General features: G+C 45.3%; 1 protein-coding gene and 6 non-coding genes across 8 annotated transcripts in view; 6 read left to right on the top strand and 1 right to left on the bottom strand.

Annotated features, from left to right (window-relative positions):
- Positions 1-1,136: 1,136 nt before the first annotated feature.
- znf385c (zinc finger protein 385C) overlaps positions 1,137-22,463 on the bottom strand; it is a 62,524-nt gene continuing 41,197 nt past the window's right edge. For both annotated transcript variants that reach the window (XM_052048380.1, XM_052048381.1), the window contains 8 exons: positions 15,292-15,434; positions 13,144-13,254; positions 8,803-9,001; positions 5,361-5,723; positions 5,086-5,273; positions 4,023-4,118; positions 3,781-3,870; positions 1,137-3,016 (listed from right to left, as the gene is read on the bottom strand). In XM_052048380.1, the coding sequence (XP_051904340.1) occupies positions 2,780-3,016; positions 3,781-3,870; positions 4,023-4,118; positions 5,086-5,273; positions 5,361-5,723; positions 8,803-9,001; positions 13,144-13,254; positions 15,292-15,434 (1,427 nt within the window). In that variant the 3' untranslated portion in view covers positions 1,137-2,779. The remainder of the gene's footprint in view (positions 3,017-3,780; positions 3,871-4,022; positions 4,119-5,085; positions 5,274-5,360; positions 5,724-8,802; positions 9,002-13,143; positions 13,255-15,291; positions 15,435-22,463) is intronic.
- trnat-ugu (transfer RNA threonine (anticodon UGU)) lies at positions 9,670-9,741 on the top strand. Its single transcript has one exon. It is a non-coding gene; the product is annotated as a tRNA-Thr (tRNA).
- trnat-cgu (transfer RNA threonine (anticodon CGU)) lies at positions 9,941-10,012 on the top strand. The gene has a single exon. It is a non-coding gene; the product is annotated as a tRNA-Thr (tRNA).
- On the top strand, positions 10,339-10,410 carry trnat-cgu (transfer RNA threonine (anticodon CGU)). Its single transcript has one exon. It is a non-coding gene; the product is annotated as a tRNA-Thr (tRNA).
- Positions 10,607-10,678, top strand: trnat-cgu (transfer RNA threonine (anticodon CGU)). The gene has a single exon. It is a non-coding gene; the product is annotated as a tRNA-Thr (tRNA).
- On the top strand, positions 10,883-10,954 carry trnat-cgu (transfer RNA threonine (anticodon CGU)). The gene has a single exon. It is a non-coding gene; the product is annotated as a tRNA-Thr (tRNA).
- On the top strand, positions 11,147-11,218 carry trnat-cgu (transfer RNA threonine (anticodon CGU)). Its single transcript has one exon. It is a non-coding gene; the product is annotated as a tRNA-Thr (tRNA).

The following is a 22,463-nucleotide window of genomic DNA, read 5'->3' as shown; positions in this document are numbered from 1 at the left end:
ATGGAAACGAAGGCCCAGAAATAACAATTACAGAGAAACTGGTTCCAAGCAAACGGATAACTAAAGATTTTTTTTGTTCTGTAGCAGCCAATAATTACCTCTTCCAAAGAATCTTCTTCCCCACGCTGACCTTCAAAAAATAAGATTGTTGTAGAATCACACAGTGCCGGAGCAGTGGGGGCGAGCCATAGCCTACACATCATATCAAAAAGACAGTTCTATTGTTCTGCTGACATCATCTAAATATTTGTTAGCTTCATTGTGTTTTGTGTGAAAACCACAGTTGCGAAATAAAAATATTAGTATCAGAGCCTGATAATTTCTTGTAGAAGCGGTTAAGATAAGGAAGAAGATAACATGATTGATCCATACGGCCTGGCAAGGGCATCAAGATGTCCTCAGTGTTGGCCCTTGCTTGAGGGCTGCACACAGGCACATGCACATGTCACACGCATGCCCGAGCACGCGCACACGCTCACGCACGCATACGCACTTGGGACTGAGTGTTGCTCTCAGGGACAATATGGAATCATATCAAACCCAAAACAGACAAACTATTGTTAAATGATTATACATTTAATTGAATTCAGGTGTTGCCTTCAGGGACAATCTGAAATCAAGTAGTTTCCCTGCAAAGCATGAAATATAATCATATAGCCCCAAAGCGATTATTTAATATTCCCATAACTGTTTGGTCTGTCTATATATGTGTTGCCTTCAGGGACAGTCTGAAATCTGTTTCTGCCGCTGATTTCAGACACTCACTGAAGGAAACAGGAGAGGTAGTCAGATATATAGTTTAGCTAAATATTTAAGGACGTTAGAAAGAATCAGTCAGTTGTTAAATGGGGAAATGTGTGATTTCCTCCTGTCCCTGAAGGCAGAATTATATCGGCAATTGTTTCATGACATTAAGATTTTTGACTCTTCCTGAAAGCAGCAAGATAGCTTGACGGAAAGACACATGAAATATCCAAAGACATGCCAAACAACTGGTTGTTTTATGAGGAAAGCTGATATCAGGCTGTCCCTGAAGGCACCACCCAAAAAAAGTCACTGTTGTTCTGTGGCCTAAAGTGTTTTCAGATTTTCCCCACACAACAACTGACACACGCACACAAAAATCCAGGATGAGCTTTTAAGAAGTTCTAGAAGCTTTTTTATTTCCCCAAAATCCACCGGGTACAAGCTCTCTACGCGTCATGTCCTGCTTGTCGTCGCCGTGACGATGGGTCGAGTGATACCCTGAACGTGGATGGATTGGTCGCAACCCGGTCACCCCTGAGAAGGCCTGGGACACTTTTGGATCTTTTTTTTCTTTGTTTTTCCATATTAAAAAGGCCTTGTACTTAAAAAAAACCCCACCCAACAACAAAAAACAATAATAAACAATAACATGATCTAATCTTCTATGGTACACATAACAATATTAACTCTGATAAAAGCTCTATATGTCCTCTATGGGATTTGTTTCTTCACTGAACCTCTCCAAGACAGAGTGAGGCCGGCTGCTTTTGTGAAAGGAGAGGCGGGAGATGGCGGAGACTGGCTTTGTCACGACAGATCTCACACACACACACACGCACGCACGCACGCACACACACAACTATACATATTGCACAATGAGAGAAAAATGCATAGGATGTGCTCCAATACGTCATCGAGAGGAGGAGTTGCCACATTGTGAAAGATGGACAGGTGTGCATGGCGTGAGGAAACTGGTTGCTATTGCTTTTAAATGTCAACCTTGTGATCACCTGATTATTTTTTTTTTGTGTGTATATACAAATCAGATTTAAGGTGCTTTTTTTTGGTGGTTGCCATGGTTACACTGTGCTTTTGTTTTTGTGTTCCCTCCCACACGCCATGCAGCGGCTGTCGATCAAGCCCTCCTCCTCCTCTTCAGCGGTGGTCCATTTTTCAATAGGTGAAGTAATCTGGCGGTTCGGGTGGTGCCGAAAGGACACGAAGGGATCACAACATGTGGACCCGTGAATGTCTTGGTTAAACTTTTTTGTTTTTAAAAAGGGCATCAGGTGAGGCAGCGCTTTTCAAAGCGTGGGATAGTGAATCTCCCCCAAGGGGAAAAAATACAAAACCACAGACTGACGTCAGAGCTAACAAAATGAGACGTTTTGCCAATGTCAGAGTGTGCTTAGCATAAAAAAGTGCTTTGACTCACAAATTTGCTGATATAGCTGTAGCTGTGCGTGTGTGTATATATACACTCCAATGCTTTTGTCCATATAATTAAAGCTAAAGTTAATTTAGTGTATTTGAAATAAAGTCTATACTTTCATTTATATACCTATTTTCTCTCAAGCTGCCACCCCACCTTTAATCTTCTGCCTCACCAATACTTTTTCCACACAGCTGTAGCTGAAGTTAACTTTGAGTTCTTGTGACTCACAGTGTTGATGGCGTTGCTGAAGTTAGCTTAGCATAAAAAAACATATTTATTTTTCACCTTCTTTGAAGTTCTCACCTCTCAAATACATGTGCCGAGTTTCTCGGTCTCACGCTTTGAAAAGCGCTCAAGTAAAGGGAACTTATCTTAAACGTACAGCTAGACTCGTCTACAAAACGACACGGTAACAGCCGTAAAGCGCCCCCCTTCATCCCATTTAATGGCTATCAATGTGGCCCTCGCTCCCTCACCGGTGACCACTGGAACAGGAAGAAGGCGCGATGGGGGTGGGGGGGATCGCCACTCTTCCTTAAGACAGGCTGACTGCATAGTTTGGTCACACAGATAGAGGGGACACCAAGGAGGGGGGCATTAGTACGGGGAGAAGATAATGGGCGCGTGTGCAGGCCGCAGAGGCCCCGGGGCGGGCCGGAAAAGGGCGGGCCCAAGGAAGGGCGTCTGTATGAAGGCAGCGGAGGCGGCGGCCATCGGGTGGCGCAGCGCCAGCGGGTTGGCGGCCACCGCGCACAGGGTGGGCGGTGCGAGGGGGCTGGGCAGGAAGCCCGTGGTCAAGCTCTTGGTCAGCTGCTTCTGCAAGGTCAGTTTGGTCTGGAGAAGACACGAGGGCAATACACAGAGGACATGTAAACATACTCGGTAAACATGCGGCCCCCACTCGACCGCTCAACAACCCATCAGGGACACACTCAAAAGAATTCTGTCCGTCTCTCTCTGTCTAGATACAATTCAAAAATAAGACATGTTTGTTCTTTTTGGTGTCCTTAATATTCCTGAGTGCTGACCAGATAAAGATGTCCATTGATGCTTCATGTGACATGCACACACACACAAACACGTAATCTGAGTGTTCAATCATCAGAAGGAAGTGTTGAAACATCCACTCACATACCGCATGCATGTTATCTTCATTCGTCCAAACACGAATGGCCTCTTCAAGTCAATGCTGTCATTGTTGAAGGCACAAAGGTGTCATTCAATGGATGGCATGCTTGTTTTCCTGACATGGTGTTTAGCTCACGATGGATATAAAACGGGGCCCTTTGGCTCTATGATGACAGTACTTCGAAGCCTGTCAGCTAATAGCAAACAACTCTCACATCATTGCACTTGGGAAAAGTTAAATGTCCAAATGTTAAAATGCGGTGCTTCTTCTGGATCACCGGGAGGCATTCATCCATCGAAGCTGCAGTATTAATCATTTTTCACACAATTTCGTTTAAAGATTTTAAACTACCATATTTGCCCGCATTATTTTCTAGCTTCTTGCATTTTTTTACAGGAACGGTATTGACCCAAAAAAAGTGAGCTTTTCAGTTTCCTGTTGATCCCACGGGAGCCCCCGGCCAACTGACCTGCGAGGAGAGCGAGGTGAGGCTGTAGTGGCCCAAAGCTTTCTTCATGGCCGACACAGCCGTGTCTGCACAGCCGCTCCATCGCATGCTCTGTGGGGGCACTCGGGTCAGTACAGGGGGCTACAATTCGTACACTTGTATCCTTCTTTTATTCCGTATTCCCTCCTTCCTTAAATCATTTTAAATGTGTATAGCTGCTTTTGTAATCAAACACGCACGCACGCAGGGTCCGTGATGCTCACCGCTAAACTGGTCTGCTGGCTCTTGCTGTGTGGGGTAAATTTGGGCTTGGGTGGTTTTCCTGCCATTCGATCCTTGTGCCGTCTGCTGTTCATGTGCTGAGAAAAAAACAAAACAAACAATCATCAGCATCTGCTCCCCTAACATCACCTTGTTCAATTACTTCCAGTAGGAAGCGCAACACTGTTTGACAATATTGTGGAACGGTATATTATATTTGCTATTTTAATGACTTTATCGGTAATATTTTCAATATATTCCTGTGCATGTGTATCATGTCATCGTGTTAACATATGAATTGACGACGTGACATTTCCAGCATGCTTGCATGAAATGAAAGGCGCGAATGCGGCGGCAATGATGCTCACTCGCATCATATGCGCATCATTTTGTGCACAAAATGACAGTGCTGTCGCCGAAATGAAGGTGCCGGCTGGTCTCATTTAGTCGAAGTGCACACATCACAGGTGTGTCCCGGCGTGTCACATGGCGCTGCTACAAATTGCTTTACACACAAATAGGACACACAGTTGTGTTGTCATTATTCTGCCTGAGGCATCATCATTGTCATGATGATGTTGATGATGATGATGATGATGATGATGAAGGGTCCAGAGGTGAGCTAATTATAGGCCACAGTTTGTACAGAAGCAGACACGTTTGCCCAAGTCTTTTATTATTTCAGTGGTTCGGGTTTCAAATTAGTCTTTCGAACAAGATTTAGCATTTCAAAACGAGGTTCACCTCAGGGCTAGGGTTTCAAATTTGGCTTAAAGCCTGGATTAGAGTTTCAAAGCAAGATTGGGATTTCATCAGTAGGCTTTCAAGATTCAAATTAGAGCTTTCAAGCCTGCTTTCAGGTACCAAACAAAGCCTAGGGTTTCAAAATAAGAGTTTGGGTTTCAAACCTCTGTTGGGATTTAACAGTGCTAAAGGAACTCAATCTATTTTTTTAGCTTCCAGTATGTCGACACGTGATGACAACTTTTCACATCCCGCGCTGAGAACACTTATGTTGGACACTCACATGTTAATCTCGCTTGGGCTAATGCGTTTGTGTCTCACCTGGGTGAGTTGCGTCTCGGAGTTGACAAAGATCTCGCACAGTTCGCATTGGAAGCTCTTGTTGGACACGCTCAGGCTGCCTTTGCTAGCCAGCCTCTTGCTCTTATAGCTGGCGCGGGCCGCCGCCATCCTGCCGCGCCGACGCGGCAGCACGGTCTGACCCTCCAGCATCAACTTGTGCTTCGTACCTGACGGGCAAAACATGGACACAAACAGATCGCTTCAACGACAATAACGGCAGAGAAAATGTTACGATCGTGATTTCAAGTCCGTACCGCTGTTGTGGGCTTCCAGCTGTGAGCTGGAGTTCATCGTCACTTTGCAGACGGCACAGTGGAGATGAGCTTTGCTCTTCTTGCCATCCTCGTCCGTCTGTGCCTCTCCGTCGGCGCCGGATGTGTCTGCCCGGCCATTCAAGCCGGCTTGAGCCTCCGCAGCGTCGGCGGCATCCGTTGCCTCTGGGCCACCAGAGTCGGAAGCCCCCTCGGAGAGCTGCGAGGGTGGCGAGACCTGCAGCGGGGAGAGCGCCGCCAGCTCACCGGCCGACACATCCGACACAGGCGTCAGCATGGCCGAGCTCCTGGGACTCTCCGCAATTTTGATGTCCAGGGATGATGGTTCCAGGTCTGAATGAAGACCTGCAGGAACATATCAAGATATGGAGCATTGATGACACTTAAGACTTTGAGAAGAGCGCGACTTGAGTTTTGAGTCTGACATAAAAAAATAAAATAAAATAAATAAATCACAATTTAGTATTTGGATGAGTAGAAAATGTTCAAATTTGTGAAGAACTGTACACCTCTTGGACAAGAAAAGTCTTTGAAAGACGGCTGAGAATGGGCAACGGAACTCTAAAATGGCCATGTCAAACTGAAATGGAAGACTTTCTGTCTCATTTTGGGCATGGCGCCTTGAGACTTTTTTTTTTATGAGCTCAACTCATATTTGATATGGACACCAAAGTTCAGGTACGTCAGTGAAAGTGGCAGCGGGAGCACAGAGTTCAAGGATCCAAACGTCTATATTCCAGCAGTCCACGCTGAGTATTGGTATAGAACATAATCAATTGTATCCCTGGCTGATATGTCACCGGAGTTCCATTACACATCTCTCCTTGACCCGCCCCCCCCACCCCCCCACTCCCCTGGGGCCTTGCACATTTCACCCAGCACGAAAGAGTCTGACTTCTACCGAATAGGTTCATTTCATTTGTTGCGCTTCCTCCTTTCCCGCCATTGATTTTTCCCTTCTCTAACCCTGAGTAAATTCATCACTGCAGATAAGCGGTGTAACCGCCACACAAAATGAACCTACAGAGGAGCGAGATTACAACATAATTGCCTCCTGAGTCAAGCTACAATCAAGCCTCCGGAGTAGTAGCGATAGCGATCCGAGGATCAAGCAAGAGGGACTCTTAAGTTCTTAAGCAACTTAATTTCTCAGAGAAAGTTGTAAAGTTTTCCGGTATTGGATGAAGAAGAAAAGGCATTTCTAAATTGGAAACATTTTGAAATATATCTGGACTCGAGATGACTAGATTTCTTGGATTGACGGACGAACGATTATCGAGTTTTACTCTCCATTGTGGGAGTTACGTGACTGACAGTCTCCAGACTGATGAAACCCCAAGTGAAAAATCCGTGGGAAGTGTTGGTGCTGCTAAATAAACAGAATCTTTTGCCAGCGTGTCTCAGGGCTTGGCGATGGGTCACAGACACGGCGGCCAGATTGGCAAACTGTCAGCGCCAAGAGCGGACCATTGGCAAGCGCCGGCGGCGACTCGGAAGAACGTGACCGCTCGCCACTTGTTTATGGATCTTCGGATCAATGTTGCACAGGCTCCGTTGCTTTTGTTCTCAAAACCGACACAACAATGAATCCACACTCGAACAATTCAATTAAAAGAAACACAGTTTTATAGTTAAAACACGACGGATTGATCCGGCTCATGTCGAGCATCATTACGTACACGAGAGTTAGCGATCCGAGGAGTTGACGAGAGGCTTACGATGAAATCATCATTAGCGCGGACTTCCCGCCACGAGTCAATCGAAGATGACTGTGATTGATGCTTGTCATCATGGCCGCCTGCGGGGGCGGGGGAACGCCTCCTTCACGCCCTCCCCCCCCCGGCCGACGCTCACTCGCCTGCCAACACTTTGTCGTTTTTGATGTCTCCTCTTGAAAAGTGACATGAAGATTGGAATCACACGAGCGCATGTCAGTCTCCATCAATAGATTTGAGACTTTGATGACTGGTTCATTTGACCCGTGACAAGCAACATTAAATCCGGCCTGAGACCGAGTCAAATCATCCTCACCTAAAAAATGTATATTTTTCCCAAAGTATTTACTCTTATAAAACATTTCAACATGTGTTTTATATTTCACAAGATAAATGTGTGTTTTCATAAAAATAATTTTACTTTTGGCCACAATCTCGGCAGTGCCTGTTTTTTTTTTCTCTCAAATTTGTGAGAATTCAACAGCTAATTTCCTTTGAAATTGCTGTGACAGACGAGCTGAAAAACAGCAACACCGGAGGAGGTTTTTGACTGCCAACATTTAACAGCAGAGAGAAATGAAGTGATTCATGTGGACAAAGCGTCCAAATGCGAAAAAAGATCAGTCTGTCAGCAATTAGCAGGTAACGTAACTTGGATGACGAGGCGGCCATGATGTCCGTGAATTGGAGCGGTTGAGAGGAGCAGGTGTGTTATTGGCTCCTGGTGTTCATTACAGGCTGGCAAAATGGCGATTGGCTGCCTGGCAGTGGCTCGCGCGGCCGCATTTCAATTTCACGTCGGGCCAATCATGCAATTATCGTCTTCATAAGAGCATAACGAGCAGCTTATCGACTTCCTCTCTGGTGCTTTGCTACTCTATCATCGGCATCTTTTGATTTAGCCTTCATTTGTTTTTCCCAATGCGCCCAAAATATTAACTTTGCCGTTATCTTGTTCACCTTGTCCTTCCTCAAGGAGACTTCTGTCTGCTCTTTTAACTTCATATCATTTCCTCTCTGATGTTCCCACTTGATCGGAGAGAACCAGCAGAGCAATTCATTCAGGCCAGACTAGTTTTTAAGGGTAACATTTGTGAGATGAGTTTGAAATATTACAGCGTCTGTGCATAACTGATGGCCATTGAAATGCATTGTGGGGTATTTTTTTTTTTGCTAAGCCCAAAATAAAAATAAATGCTGATAAATATTTTCCATGAAGAAAAATGTTTTAAAACTGACAATTTTTGGGGGGGGCGGGAGGATTCTGTAAATATCTAAATCCATAAGTATGGAACAGTGAATATGTGGGGCAAGGTCAACTGTTCAAACTATTGATTAACGCCGTGCCGTGGATATTAATATTCATCAACTATAACGCCAATTATTTACAGCCACCGACATATATTTTTGTCTAGAATTTTTTTTTTTTTAAAGCAAGTAGGCATGGAAGAAGGTTTCGTCTTGCTTGTGTGTGAAAGTTTGTTTTGTAATCCACTGTAATGACAAACAGATCCCTGTAGATGGAGATGTTGCTGGCTTTGGATTTTGGGATCAGCACAGCTTTTGAGTAGAAGCTAAAAACAAGGCAGTGACTGTTGGTGAGTGTAATGACATCTTAGAAGTTCAAAAAGTTGAAGGATCTCTCACTCATATCGAGCATGTGTATGTGTGTACATATGTCTCCCTCACTCCAGACGCTTCTTACATACTTGTTCCCTCCTCTGAGCTGGGGTCCACGACAGGGGACGGCGCCACAACTTCCGACATCTTAGTCCTGTCCCGCTTTCTATCCCGCTCCCTCCCGCCGGACGACGCCTCGCCAGCCCGCCGCTGCCTGTTCTTCTGTGCTTCGATGGCTTTCAGCTTGCGTGTGTGCTTGTGGCCTTTGTAGTGAGCCTCCGCCTGGTTCTGCAGCACAGCCAGAGAGAGGAAGAGAGAAAAACGGCTAGTCAGACAAGATAATTTTAATCGATGTAATATCTTTGTGGGGGAAAAAAAATTAAAAGAAAGAGGCCTGGACGCGTGGGCCAGAATGTGCATTGTGAGCGGCGGTCTGTTCCCGCCTGATAACGGCGGCGGGCACGCCGGGAGGCCAGAGGTATAATTGTATGTGAAATACGCAACAAGAGCACACATCTATCGCCTATCAATGTGCACAGTGAGAGGGCCGCCTCTCAATGCCAGACTCTCACAAATTGTCATGCCACACACCCACACGCACACACACACACACACACACACATAGAATAACACTTTGACTGCTCACAGCTTAATCGGAGAGCAAAGCAGAGTCCAATCAGAGGAAATCAATAAGAAATTACTATGTGGAAGCTGAAAAAAAACCTGCCACGTGGACCAGTGCATTGTGGGAATAAACACACTACAGTATGAAGTAAAAAGGTCAGGTGGAATTTTTTTAATATATACAGTACATTCTTATTTTATTGTATTTTCTGAAATTATTGTTGATTGGCATGCATCATTAAAATTATTTTATTTGTAACTTTTTTATTGAGAGCTAATTATTTTCAATTTTGTTTTTGTTCGAGCCCCGGGCTCATTAGCCCCCCCCAGTGGGTGCAGTGGACAAGTGGTAAGGCGTTGGTCTTGTAAACCAAAGATCATGGGTTCAACCCCCATCTGTACCTTTGAACCACCTGCAATTCAACTTCTTTGTTGGTTGAATTGCAAGTTTTTTTTTTGGCGCAGCTGCAGTGGTTTCTCAGTAGCATGTCGGTCAAGTAAACTGATGACCATCAGTTAAACCCCAACCTGTCCCTTTGAATGACTTGGAGCAACTTGCAAGCTGACGATTGTCAGCAAAGACTTCAACAAACGCCAGTGTAAGGTGCAGTGGCCAAGAGGTAAGGCGTTGGTCTCGTAAACCAAAGATCATGGGTTCAACCCCCATCTGTACCTTTGAACCACCTGCAATTCAACTCCACTGTACTTCTTTGTTGGTTGAATTACAAGATTGAAGCAAGTTTTTTTTGGCGCAGCTGCAGTGGTTTCTCAGTAGCATGTCGGTCAAGTAAACCGATGACCATCAGTTAAACCCCAACCTGTCCCTTTGAACGACTGGGAGCAATTTGCAAGCTGACGATTGTCAGCAAAGACTTCAACAAATCTCATTTTTTAGTCAAAGGCGCAGAAGCCAAGTCGTACAGGCATCGGTCTCATGACCTCCAAAATCAAGGTGTCTCGTCAAGATATCCGTGAAATCTCAACAAACCTCATCTTTTGCAGGTGCAGTGGCCAAGTGGTAAGGCGTTGGTCTCGTAAACCAAAGATCATGGGTTCAACCCCCATCTGTACCTTTGAACCACCTGCAATTCAACTTCTTTGTTGGTTGAATTGCAAGTTTTTTTGGCGCAGCTGCAGTGGTTTCTCAGTAGCATGTCGGTCAAGTAAACCGATGACCATCAGTTAAACCCCTACCTGTCCCTTTAAATGACTGGGAGCAATTTGCAAGCTGACGATTGTCAGCAAAGACTTCAACAAATCTCAGTGTAAGGTGCAGTGGCCAAGTGGTAAGGCGTTGGTCTCGTAAACCAAAGATCATGGGTTCAACCCCCATCTGTACCTTTGAACCACCTACAATTCAACTTCACTGTACTTCTTTGTTGATTGAAGCAAGTTTTTTTTGGCGCAGGTGCAGTGGTTTCTCAGTAACATGTCGGTCAAGTAAACCGATGACCATCAGTTAAACTCCTACCTGTCCCTTTGAATGACTGGGAGCAATTTGCAAGCTGACGATGCCAGCAAAGACTTCAACAAATCTCAGTGTAAGGTGCAGTGGCCAAGTGGTAAGGCGTTGGTCTCGTAAACCAAAGATCATGGGTTCAACCCCCATCTGTACCTTTGAACCACCTACAATTCAGCTTCTTTGTTTATTGAAGCAAGTTTTTTTTGGCGCAGGTGCAGTGGTTTCTCAGTAACATGTCGGTCAAGTAAATCGATGACCATCAGTTAAACCCCAACCTGTCCCTTTGAATGACTGAGCAATTTGCAAGCTGACGATGTCAGCAAAGACTTCAACAAATCTCAGTGTGAGGTGCAGTGGCCAAGTGGTAAGGCGTTGGTCTCGTAAACCAAAGATCATGGGTTCAACCCCCATCTGCACCTTTAAACATGTGGGATCATTTAGAGCTCAGTGAATTTGTGTTTGTTTGAGCCTCTAAGGCATTGATCTTGTCAAATTGAAAAAATATGACTTTTAGCTCACTTGTGCTCTTTGAAAAATGTGCAAACCAAAAGCTGATTTCTGTTTTCAAGCGATGTAATGGGAGACGTCAGCGTATCTTGATCGCTTAGAGCAGGAGCAGTTGAGACGTAATTAGGTGTCGCTCTCGTAGTGAAGCACGTGGGTTTATCCTTCAGCCTGATGTCGGGCATTACCTCAGAAAAACTCAAGTGCTGCAGGCGGATGGGTGCAGTGACCTAGTGGCAAGGTGTTGTTCTTGTAAAGCAAAGATCACGAGTTCAACCCCCATCAGTGCCACTGACACAATTACAATCCATCTGTGATACCCCATTTTGACATGCTGGAAAAATTTTGAATTCAAACATCCAAATTTTAGAGCATCATCAAAATGACCAGAGCCAATCTCAGTTGCTTAGGTGTCTTTTTGAGTGTTTTTGTGTGCGCCCAGAGGAAAATCTTGAGAAAGGCACAACAGCCAAGGCATCAGTTAATTAGCAAAAGATGATCAATTAGGGCCCCATATGGGCCTTTGAATAATTTGAAATTTCAACGGAAACATCAGCAGCAAGAGCAGCAGTGCTTGTAGGATGTAATAACGCTTATGGTTTGCATGATGAAGAGGCCTATAAATAAAGTGGCTGTCATGGCCGAGCATGCTGTGACTAATGTGCTGTGAAAAGGCTTCAAACATTGCTGTGATGCGAGCAATTCTGCCGCCAGCTGAGTCTCCATGTAACCGGTGACCCCCCCCCCCCCCCCCTGTAAACACTGCCTCTGATTGTCTCCAGCTAAAACACGAAGCAGTGCTACCTTGGCTTGATTTCACCAGCACCGTGCATTTTTATTTTGATGGCCACTCTTTGTTGCTATAAATAACTGCAGCCAGATTATGTCCTCAAGCAAAAACAAACGCAATGCAAGTTGATGTATGTTAAAAAGCCTGAGAGGAGCGTTGCATTGTGGGGGAAGGACTAAATGGCGTAATCATAAGCTTATAAGGTCACTTCTTCAAGCTTTGGACAACCGTCATATGATGCTCATGGTTCCTCAAGTGAACAAAACATGTCATCCTGACATGACCTGGAAGTACCGGTACTTGGAGAAAAAGTTGCGTAAATTCTGAAAATGCTTCGGTAAGGTGCCTCGGTGCAACCTTGAACTCACCTTTAGTATGCAGCAGGTTACTCTTGATTGTTCTTTCAGAAAGGAAAGGGGATACATAATTGCAGATTGTTGCGATAACAAGAAATGGCTTTCTACACCTGAAAGATAAATAGAGCGAGGCTCCACAGTGTGCATCTGTAAGGCCCGAACTGCTGTCCAACAGACTTTGCACACCTCAACTACACGCAATCAGCATCAAACTACTAAAGTGTCTTCTTCAAGGGCCTGTGGGAGATTTGGAAGTTGAAACGGCAGAAAATGTTGCCCCTTTTAGCACTGATGTCTGCCAGTTTGTTTCTGTGCATATGCATGAAACGACCTGAGACATGTGACTCACTCCGTGTGTGTGTGTGTGTGTGTGTGTGTGTGTGTGTGTGTGTGTGTGTGTGAAAACGCTTCCTGCTGAGCCTGCTGATTGTTTCTGCTTGTGGCTGATAAACGGAGGCTCTGCCTGCTGTCTAATCCCTTGTGCCAAAACAACACAAATCCAAGGTCTGATAAAACACACGTACAGAGTTTCTATATTTACAAGAAGCCACAGCGCCAGTTGCGGACGGCTCAGAGGCAGCAAAACAAACAAGTGTGGCTCCCTGAGGCAAGGGGGTTCAGCTATTGCGTGTCAAATGTTCATTTGTTCTCGCTGTCCCACTGCAAACGCAACTGAAATGAAATGTGTCCATACCGTGGAGTTAAAGCGCAGGTGGCAAATGTTGCAGGAGATGATTTGCTTCTTCTTGAGCGGCTGCGGGACGCCAAAGGTGTGATTGATCACCGCCTTTTGCACAGGGTCCATCTGAAAGAGAAGCCGATCGAATCAGGGTATATTTCCATATAATTCCATTCATCCATTTTCCGATCTGCTTTATCCTCACAAGGGGTTGACTTTACTTAAGCATCACGCAACCGTTTCTAGCAGGAGGGATCCGTTGAAGTGTGAAATGATGATAGAATTTTCACAATTTGAAATTCCAACGCACAAATTCAGGTTTTGCTTTTCCAGTGCGCCACACCAGGACTACTGCATTTTTTCATTACTGTCACCTCACGGCGAACGTGACTTTCTTCTTCCACATTCCAAGGTTCAAAAGCTCAGGCAGCTTGTGGCTCCATATTTGTTTTAGGAATGTTCCCATTGTGTGTCCGCAGACATCCTGAGCCCACTCTGCTCTAAATGCCTCTTTTGTCTTCTCCATCCCACCGCGGACAGACCTTTGCGTCCTGCCCATCCTGCTGTGTGATGAGGTTTCAGAAGGGAGGGATGATAGGGAGGGTGTTTGGCTATTGAGACAGGTGCATCTGTCTCTCCTCGCCTTCCCTCTTTCTCCTTTGCGAACCTCCAGGACAACATGTTCCTTATCACGGAAGAGAAAAGCAGCTGAACAGAGAATGTGATTGATGCCACGGCGGCAGGGACCACCACACCGCCACAACGGAGATTCGTCATGGGACTGAGGTGATGCCCGCTTCGGTGCTATTTGCACAATTTGGCCATTTGGGTTTGATAAAGTTGAAGCGGTCCTCCGGCTCAGTGAACAGGTGCAATGTTTCCAGACAGGTGTTTCATTTTATTTGCACATTGAAAAAACAAAGGATACAATTTCAGCTCTAAGATCACCACAAATGACATTGCAGTTTTTGTAGCAGTTTTACAATTGCAAAAAAGACACCAGACACTCGCTCAGAAGGCGGAAAGTTTGCAGGTAGACTTCCATTCAAAAATTTTAGCACTAATATTTCTTTTGGAAACTGGAAATAAAAATTATTTGTCTCCAGGTACAGACAGCGGTTGAATATGTGCTCTGTACTCGTCGACCTTGCCAGACAAGAACACATTTTTTGTACTTCTGTATCACTCTCTTTGCCTTTGAGACAATTTGGGTCTTCGCACTGTCTCCTGAGACAAAACAGAGCTGCCTCTGACGCTGAACACAGAAGACCATCATGTTTTCCATGGCGACCAATTCACCGTAACGTTGCGTGGGCGACGCCGGTGAGCCCAAAGCACTGACAAGGGGTGGGCAGCGGCCAGCAAAACAACAGAGCTGGACACTTTTCACGCATGCATTTCACACAAGCACGCACAAACGCACACATTGCGTAGTCTGCCTTGCTTTCTGGGGCTGCGAGGGTGCAAAGAGGTTTGTTTCATTTAGCTGCAGATGGATGATCGGAGAGTGAACGCATACATATCCATAAACACAGGGCACACCTGGACACTATGCCAACTTGAAACTTGAATTATTCATAACCAGAGCACTCAGAGAGTGCAGACCTCCATCAAGGCTTTGTCACCTGTGAAATCATTCGTGGAGCTTACTGGCTAAAATGACATCAACCCTCCACCCCTTTCGACTGGAAATAGTTTCATGTAAAAAGATTTGAGATATTTTTTGGGGGTATGAGTGTGTTCTTGTGTGAAGATTTATATGAAATAATAACTATAGCTTTGGAAAGCCCTCACAGGGGCCTTTAATTTGACATGAGTCTATTATTTTTGACCTGGTTTAGTGCTTGAACTGACTTGGACTACGACTAGTCAAACAACAAAAAACAACAACATCATTGCTGCACTTAAATGTAAGGTGGACATTTTTAGAAATTCATCCATCGGTCCATTTTCTGAACTACTTTTTTCCGAAGCAAAATAAATTCAGTTATGTGCTACGACACAAAATAAATACAGCGTCGGACGGCACTTGACAGTGACTTGAAGTTGACGTACGAGACAATGTGAGTTTGTCGCCACCAAAAACAAATCAGACCTTGATGGACCTACTCCTGGAGGAACAGAAATGAAATGGCAATCAAAGAGTTGCGTGACTCCACTCACCGTGTTGAAGTTTGGGAAGAGGCTGAGCGGCGAGGAGCCGTTGAGCCGGAAGGGCAACAGGTGCTTGAGGTCCAGCTGCGGCTGCAGTGGCCGTCCGGCCACGGGCAGCGAAGCCAGAAGTGGTCCACCCTGTCCCGATGTACCTGAACACCAAAAACGACAAATCATAAGCAAAGGACGAATACATTTTGGCTTGATTTTTAATCATCTTGATGCCCAAAATACGCGCACCACCACTGACCTACATGTACATACACACAAGCGCATCATTTCATTACAGACGTCAAGCAGCGAGGTACGGGCTGAAGGGGAGATATCGGATTTCAAATGGAGCTGGGATGAAGAGATTTGTAATTTTCCGCTTGGTCGCGTTTCAGTGCGCCGGTGCGCCGTAGCGGCGCGCAGGCATTTACACGAGCGGCAGGATCAATCATCGGAGTCAGCCCCCGGGTCAAAGGAAAAGGAGGTTTGCATCGCTCAGTGATAACTTACAGCACAGACAAAAAAAAAAAAAGCAATCAGTGACCTCACAATAAGAGGCAAAGGCGAGTCAAAGTGCACCATTACAGGTACGAGGGAAAGATCTGATAAAAGAGTCAACATTTTTATTGCATATTTAGCCACATTGAAGTCTCTACGTTGTGCTTTATTGCGCACTTTTTACGAGCGGCTGCTCACGGGTGCGTCTTGAACACCCCCCCCCCGGAGACCAATAACGTTTCTTGAATGGAATTTAAGGTGAACGTGTTCGCAGCTACAATAACTCAATGAGATGGCGGCAGGATGTTGACACAAATGCACTTTTTTTCCCCCAACTTCTTTTTATAAATGGAGGACACACTGAGGGGGAAAAAGGAGCCCTGGAAGAAATCTTTAGTGAATTATGGAAACCCAACACAAGTCAATAAATTCAAAAACTTTCATGCTGATTCGTTTTTATATTATCAGAACTTTCAGTGTCACTTTAATATTTTAGCTGGTTCCTCTGGGAGGGTTTTTGTCGTCTGGCAAACATGATGGAAATCCCTACCAGTGCCTGTCTGACACCTGCAGACAATCTACAAAACTGTCTCCCAAGATCACAGCAAAAAGATTTTATGTTCCTGTCATAAATGCAAGGAAACACCTGTTCCTGCAGCAAGACAACTCGGAACAGAAAAATAATCTCGGACAATGAACCACATTCTGTTTCAAAACCCCCCTAACCAAACTCTGAGTTTGGAGACGACCGCTGATCAACTGAGCCATGCCGCTTCGAATATGGTACCTCGTGGAGAATCCACTTGACGGTTTTTATAGAGTGCTGCACCCAGCAGCTCTCATGAACTTGGAGGGAAGACAGTTATCCGCCGATAAAGCTCAGCGACTCCCCAGGCAGCTTATTAAATCAGCACCTGACGCGCGCGCATTTGTGTGTCTCGAGAAGGGGATGACACACGGCAAACATTTGCCCAACGGAGAGTTTCCGCCCATTTCTGTGTGTGCGTGCTGGCGTATTACAGCCTGCGGCCATGGACAACCTCCTTCTTTCATGACGCGACATCGTCTGTTCATTCCACGCCATGTTTGCGTTTGTCCAAAATCTACCCGAAGTCCAGGCCTTAAAGCAAATTGTCCGACTTATTCTTCTTCTTGGTCACGGCCATGCCAAGCGCTGGTGAGTCACTGTTTGGTTACACAACAGCCAGCGTCATGCCGCATCTGTTGGATGTGTGTGTGTGTGTGTTTGGGGGGTGGGAGGGTGGGGGGTGTCTGTGATTCATTGTCATACATGTGCGTGGGACAGAATCGTGTGTTCCAATGGGCGATGGACACAACTATTACCAATTGACATCATGAGAAAATTACAATACCTTGAGAAAATGACCACAGCATTGTGACGTGAGCATTTCATTTGAGTGCGAGGGGGCCACAAAGCGACCGTTAACGGCAAACAACGGCGCACGGCGAGACGTCGGGTCACCCTGGGAGCCATTTTAGATGGACCGCATTAGCCCCGCCGTCACTTTTAATTAACGACAGATGCTTTCCGCCCCCCCATTCTCCGCTCTCATAGTAACTGGCGGACCTCAAGGTTGGATGTGAGCGCGGTGATAACGAGGCAGGAAGCTCACGCTGATAACTGGCACGATGAGAGCTACATGTGCAAGTGTGTGTGTGTGTGTGTGTGTGTGTGTGAGTGTGTGATCATCACGCACGCACAGTTACAGTCTGCTTTAGCTTTTAAAAGTGTTTGTATGCAAAGTAGGTGCTGTGCTGGGGGAGCTGGGACGGACGGCGTCACTGGATACCAGACTGAATCTGAGCAACGATTGTCATTATCTTGAGAGTCGACTGGAAAGGGCCAAAGTTCTTTTCACACGTATTATTTATTTCTTGATGTCATGTTCTCACGATGTCATGTTTTCATGATGATCACGTTTTCATGATGTCATGCTCTTACGGTGTTATGTTCTCTTAGTCTCATGATCTCATGTGCTCATAATGTCAAGTCCTCATGATGTCACGGTTCTCATACTTCTCATAATATTTGTACGAGGTCACGATTGCACGAGTGTGCGTGCGGTTCTCCATCGCGGTGGATGGTAACGCCGACTTTGTTGCGCCTGTGGTCGGCGTGGTAACAGAATCTCCTTCTACAGCGCTGAGTCGATATAAATAATGAGTTTTGTCAGGCGAGCAGCGATTCGCCACTGAAGCCAACCTGAGCGCAAGCGCTCGGTCCATCTGTCAAGCTGAGACAATAAGCTCCGAGCCATCCGCAAACAAATTGCTCCACTTCCCCCGCCGTGAAGCCCCGCCAGGCGACTTGGCTGCAGGCGGTAAACTCCTGATGTTACACGGGGATACAAACCAGATGGGACATTGCAACACAACGACGGGCAGCTAGTGATTGTGAAAGTGAAGGAACTTCCGAATTTTGCCTTCGCGCCGGAGGCCTGCTGTCCACAACAAAACGGATACTTCTAATTTACTCCGAAATAAAAGAGTCTCAGTCCACAGGAAGGAAACATTCACAGGCTGTCAAGGGCAAGATGTAGCAACACCGGAAAAACCAAAATGCCATATTAACCAATCAGAAGAGAGAAAAATGACATTTCTGGAAAAGGCATTCCAATTTGGATTAAGCAATTCAATTAACAAATACAATAAAAATGGAATACAGTCTTCAAATGTATCTTTTTAAAATTATTAACTCGTTCAGTATCAGCCAATTCTAGACCAAGTCCGAAAAGACGTTTAAAAACGTCTTTGGGAGTGAATGAGTTCATGTTAAAAATAGGAAAACAACATTTGATAGGATAATAAATGATACTCTATGAAATGCCATAATTCCACCAGAATTGAAGACATTTTCCCACCTGTGCCGCAATCTCAAGCGCCGTCACACAAACACAAGTCATCATGATCCAAATATCACACGCATGAGGATAATGGAGCAAACCGGCATGACAGACTTCATCGAGAAACGTTCATAATTGGGTGAGATGAGGGAAATCGTGACAACCGTTTCCGAAGTGACTGTTTCAATCAAGCTCAGCATCAATTCATTAGCATAAATGGCAACACCAAACCATCTTCATCTCAGCTCAAGTTGTACTACACAAAATATTTCATCAGTAAGATTGACCGGAGCCCTACTGAGGCTCATTTTCTCTGCAAATTGAGATGTTGCAGCCTGTACAAATCAGCCAACCGGGTATTGACTTTGGTCTAACTTGAAGTAATCAGTTGGTTGTCAAACTAAATTTACTCTGATTTCACCAAACCATTCTTAGTCACAGGATAGGGAATGATATGCTGCTTGTAACTATACCTCGCTGATCTCAAGACCAAGACATTGAGACTACTTGCTTGACGTGTGGCTAGTCGTATTTTCGGCGTCATTACGGAAATGTTCATTAGTGAGCATATGCTGCTTGCCGCTACGCCTCGCTTAATCTAGACATGTAGACGTTGCATGCTTGAAATGTAGATCGTTGCACTTTGACGTCATGAAAATATGATTCTAGCATCCTATGCTTGCCGCTAAGTCTCACTGAACCGAGGAAGATGACGATGAGAAGACATGATGAAGCTAGTCAGACTTTGGTGGACGGGGGTATTTAGATCCGACCGGGTTAGGGCAGGTCAAACATCTTTAGCAAAGACAGTGTATGGTATGCTGCTTGCAACAAACACCACGCTACACGTTCAACATGTGAGTCGTCGTCATGGAAATACAGTCAGCTCTGTTTGTCAAGACGATGCATGATATGCTATGTAGCTATGCCTTTATGTTTGCATTTGATCAGCATCGCCCCGGTAGCTTGTCATGCTTATTTTTTTTTTGTAGTTACTTCACATTTTGCAGCGATACAACCGGGCGTTTTATCTTTTGGTGTATTTAAATGAAACAGTCAAGCGTGCTCAAGGCTAAATTAAACCACTTATGTGGATAAAAAGAGGAAAAACAACAAATGCATGTAGCGGGGATTAGCCAGAAGGTTTCCCCCCCCCCCCCCCCCACATTCCACAGCATGGAGAAATGCACTTACATGAGAATTAAACGCGTGGCAATAAAAGCCCTGCAGCTGTCATAAACTTGTAACAGTGTAATGCATAAATTAGCGTTCTTTCTGAGGGGACTAACACCAGGGGAAACAATGCATTGGAATGAGAAACCAAATGGGAAAAAATACTCAATATAAATTTGGGTTTGATGCTGAAAAACAATTAGCCCTTTGCGGCCCCTACATTTCCATCACTTGCGGCCTCGGGTGTAGCAACGAGCTAATTCCTTCTGACCTACGCCATAATTGCTTCAAATCAGCCTCCTTGCCGTGGTTATACCAAGTTAGAGTCCACATTAATCTGCAGAACATCTGTGGGACTTTGCGTATGCCTGCTGAAGTCACACCTCGTGGCTTCTAGTTTGCTTCTTATTCGCGAGAATAATGAGATGAATTGAATGGCGATGGTGGTACTCTTTCCGTGATGATCATTTTAGTCACCGGGGGGCAGTATTAGTACGGCACAAATTTTAGTTGTGCAGAGGATAAAGAATATATGACCACGAGTACTTTTTATGTTGGTTTACAAGTGTTGCGGCGCCGCTCATGTTAATCCAATCACTACACAGAGAGTGACATGATTTATTTGATACAGATTCTACGGTTGATACCCTTTTAAATACAGGGGGAAATTCCCTAGTTTATGCTTATTTTGACATCTTTAACTTGGGGTGTTATTAAACAGTTTGTAGCGTGTTTTTGTGGAGGTGGAAGGCAGCAAGTGGACTTCCTAGGCTCCATCTGTCGCTTTTAGACAGCACTGTGAAACTGTGAAAGGGGCTCTTGTCGTCACACTTTCGCGGGCACTCATCACAGAGGTCGCTTACCTGTCTCCCGCTGTAAACAGGAAATGAATAATTCACATGGCAGCAGCATCCTGAGGATCTTCATCGCCAGCTAATGAGAAGTCAGCCACCAAGAGAGAGTCTCAAGGTCCTTGAGCTTTGAAGTAACGGGCAGCAGCAACGCGGGAAAACTGCAAGGCGTTTATTTTTTCCCGCCGCTTTGATGTTACGATCAGCACATAATTTCATGGATTTCCAAAAATCACCAATTGCCCGTTCCCTGAGATCAGGGAACTCTGGCAATCCCCAACCATGCATGGGTAAGTTATACCAGACTTTTCGGGTCACCCGTATATGCAGGCTCTAATGCAGGGTTCAAAACTGCCCCTAAATGGTCGCATTTCCTGCCTAAAATTTCAGACAGAAAGAGTACATTTTTCATCTACTCACGCATGTGCACCCGATAAATCTTTTTTTTAAGGTGGCAGAAACCGGATATTATGATGATGCAAGAAAAATGCAACTGGCACGCACCGGCATGGCAAAAGACTAATTGAATTCAAAGCAGCAGAGTCAGGTTTAGCCTCATGTTGTTAGCTTCGGCTAACTCGTAGAACGACTAATATTCGTGCCGTACTGCTGAAATCTGAGAGATAAAAAGAGGCCAAATGATGAGACCGAGGAACAAATTCCAACAAAAAGACAGCTGCATTGCAGAGACAATATAAGCAATTTTACTGAACAAAAAAATAAAAGACAGGTGATTCTGAGCACTATCTGCGTACCTTTTGCATTTGGACTATGCGGGCCAACGATTTAGGAGCAATGCTTCGACGGCACCCACACGCTTACTCACCTCGCTACATCTGCAGCGGCACATGCGAAGCTGCAGGTGAAGAAGCGGGAAGTTGCCAGTTGGGTCTGCGGGGTAGCTGAAGTGATTGCTTTTCCCAGCTTCTTATCGCTGCACCAGAAGGTGTGCTTCTCACAATTATTACACTCGAGCCATACACACACACACAGACACACACATACGGCTACACTTCTATATGCCTTCATCCCCTAGCCACTAATTTCCAGCTCTCTGCTGGCCTGGTGAACCGCCGACTCATTCAGATCCTGTTATGCTTCAGCTCCATGAAACACCTGCGCGATATCTGAGGGACTGGAGGGCGAATAGCGCCGGACGATCACCTTGGTTGTTTTTCCCGACAGCGTTATCGTTCCAGCGTCATGTTAGAGCGATTTCAAAAGGGGAACGCATGACGTCCACAACGGCTATAGTGGCATATGCTAAGTAATAATGACATCATAATGTGCCAATGCAGAATAAGGTAAAAGCGCCCACTTCTTATCAAGCCGTTCCATCCTCCACTCCCTTTCCGACGCTTTCTATCGTTGGATGTAAAGACAAGAAAATTCAGGTCAAGAGGTACCGGTTCGGAAGTAGAGATCAGGAAGTAGAAAGACATATTCTTTCTCACCTCCATTTTCTAACCAGATCTTCCTAAACTCCCCTTTCAGATCTCCGTGTCGTATTCTCAAAACAGATGGATGGATGGAAGTCAAGATTCAGAAGTAAACGATCAGAGGTAGAGATAAGGAAGTGGGCCATAAAAAGTAGAGGATAGAAGGGTGGGGGAGAAAACGGATGTTTGACAAGTACAGATTAGAAAGTTAAATCTTAGAAAGAAAACAACTCGCGTCTATCTACTCCTCAACAGGTTTTCGCAAACATTATTCCGCTGAGATGCTCCGGGCGACGAGCGAGGAATAAAACTAACATCTCCTCCCCGCCGTCAGCCGAGCCCGCTGACAGACGACAAAGCGAGCT

The sequence above is a fragment of the Hippocampus zosterae genome, chromosome 17, assembly GCF_025434085.1.
Source record: "Hippocampus zosterae strain Florida chromosome 17, ASM2543408v3, whole genome shotgun sequence".
Taxonomy (NCBI): domain Eukaryota; kingdom Metazoa; phylum Chordata; class Actinopteri; order Syngnathiformes; family Syngnathidae; genus Hippocampus; species Hippocampus zosterae.
Note: the sequence above shows the minus strand (reverse complement) of the source record. Positions and strands in the feature narration are given on the sequence as shown.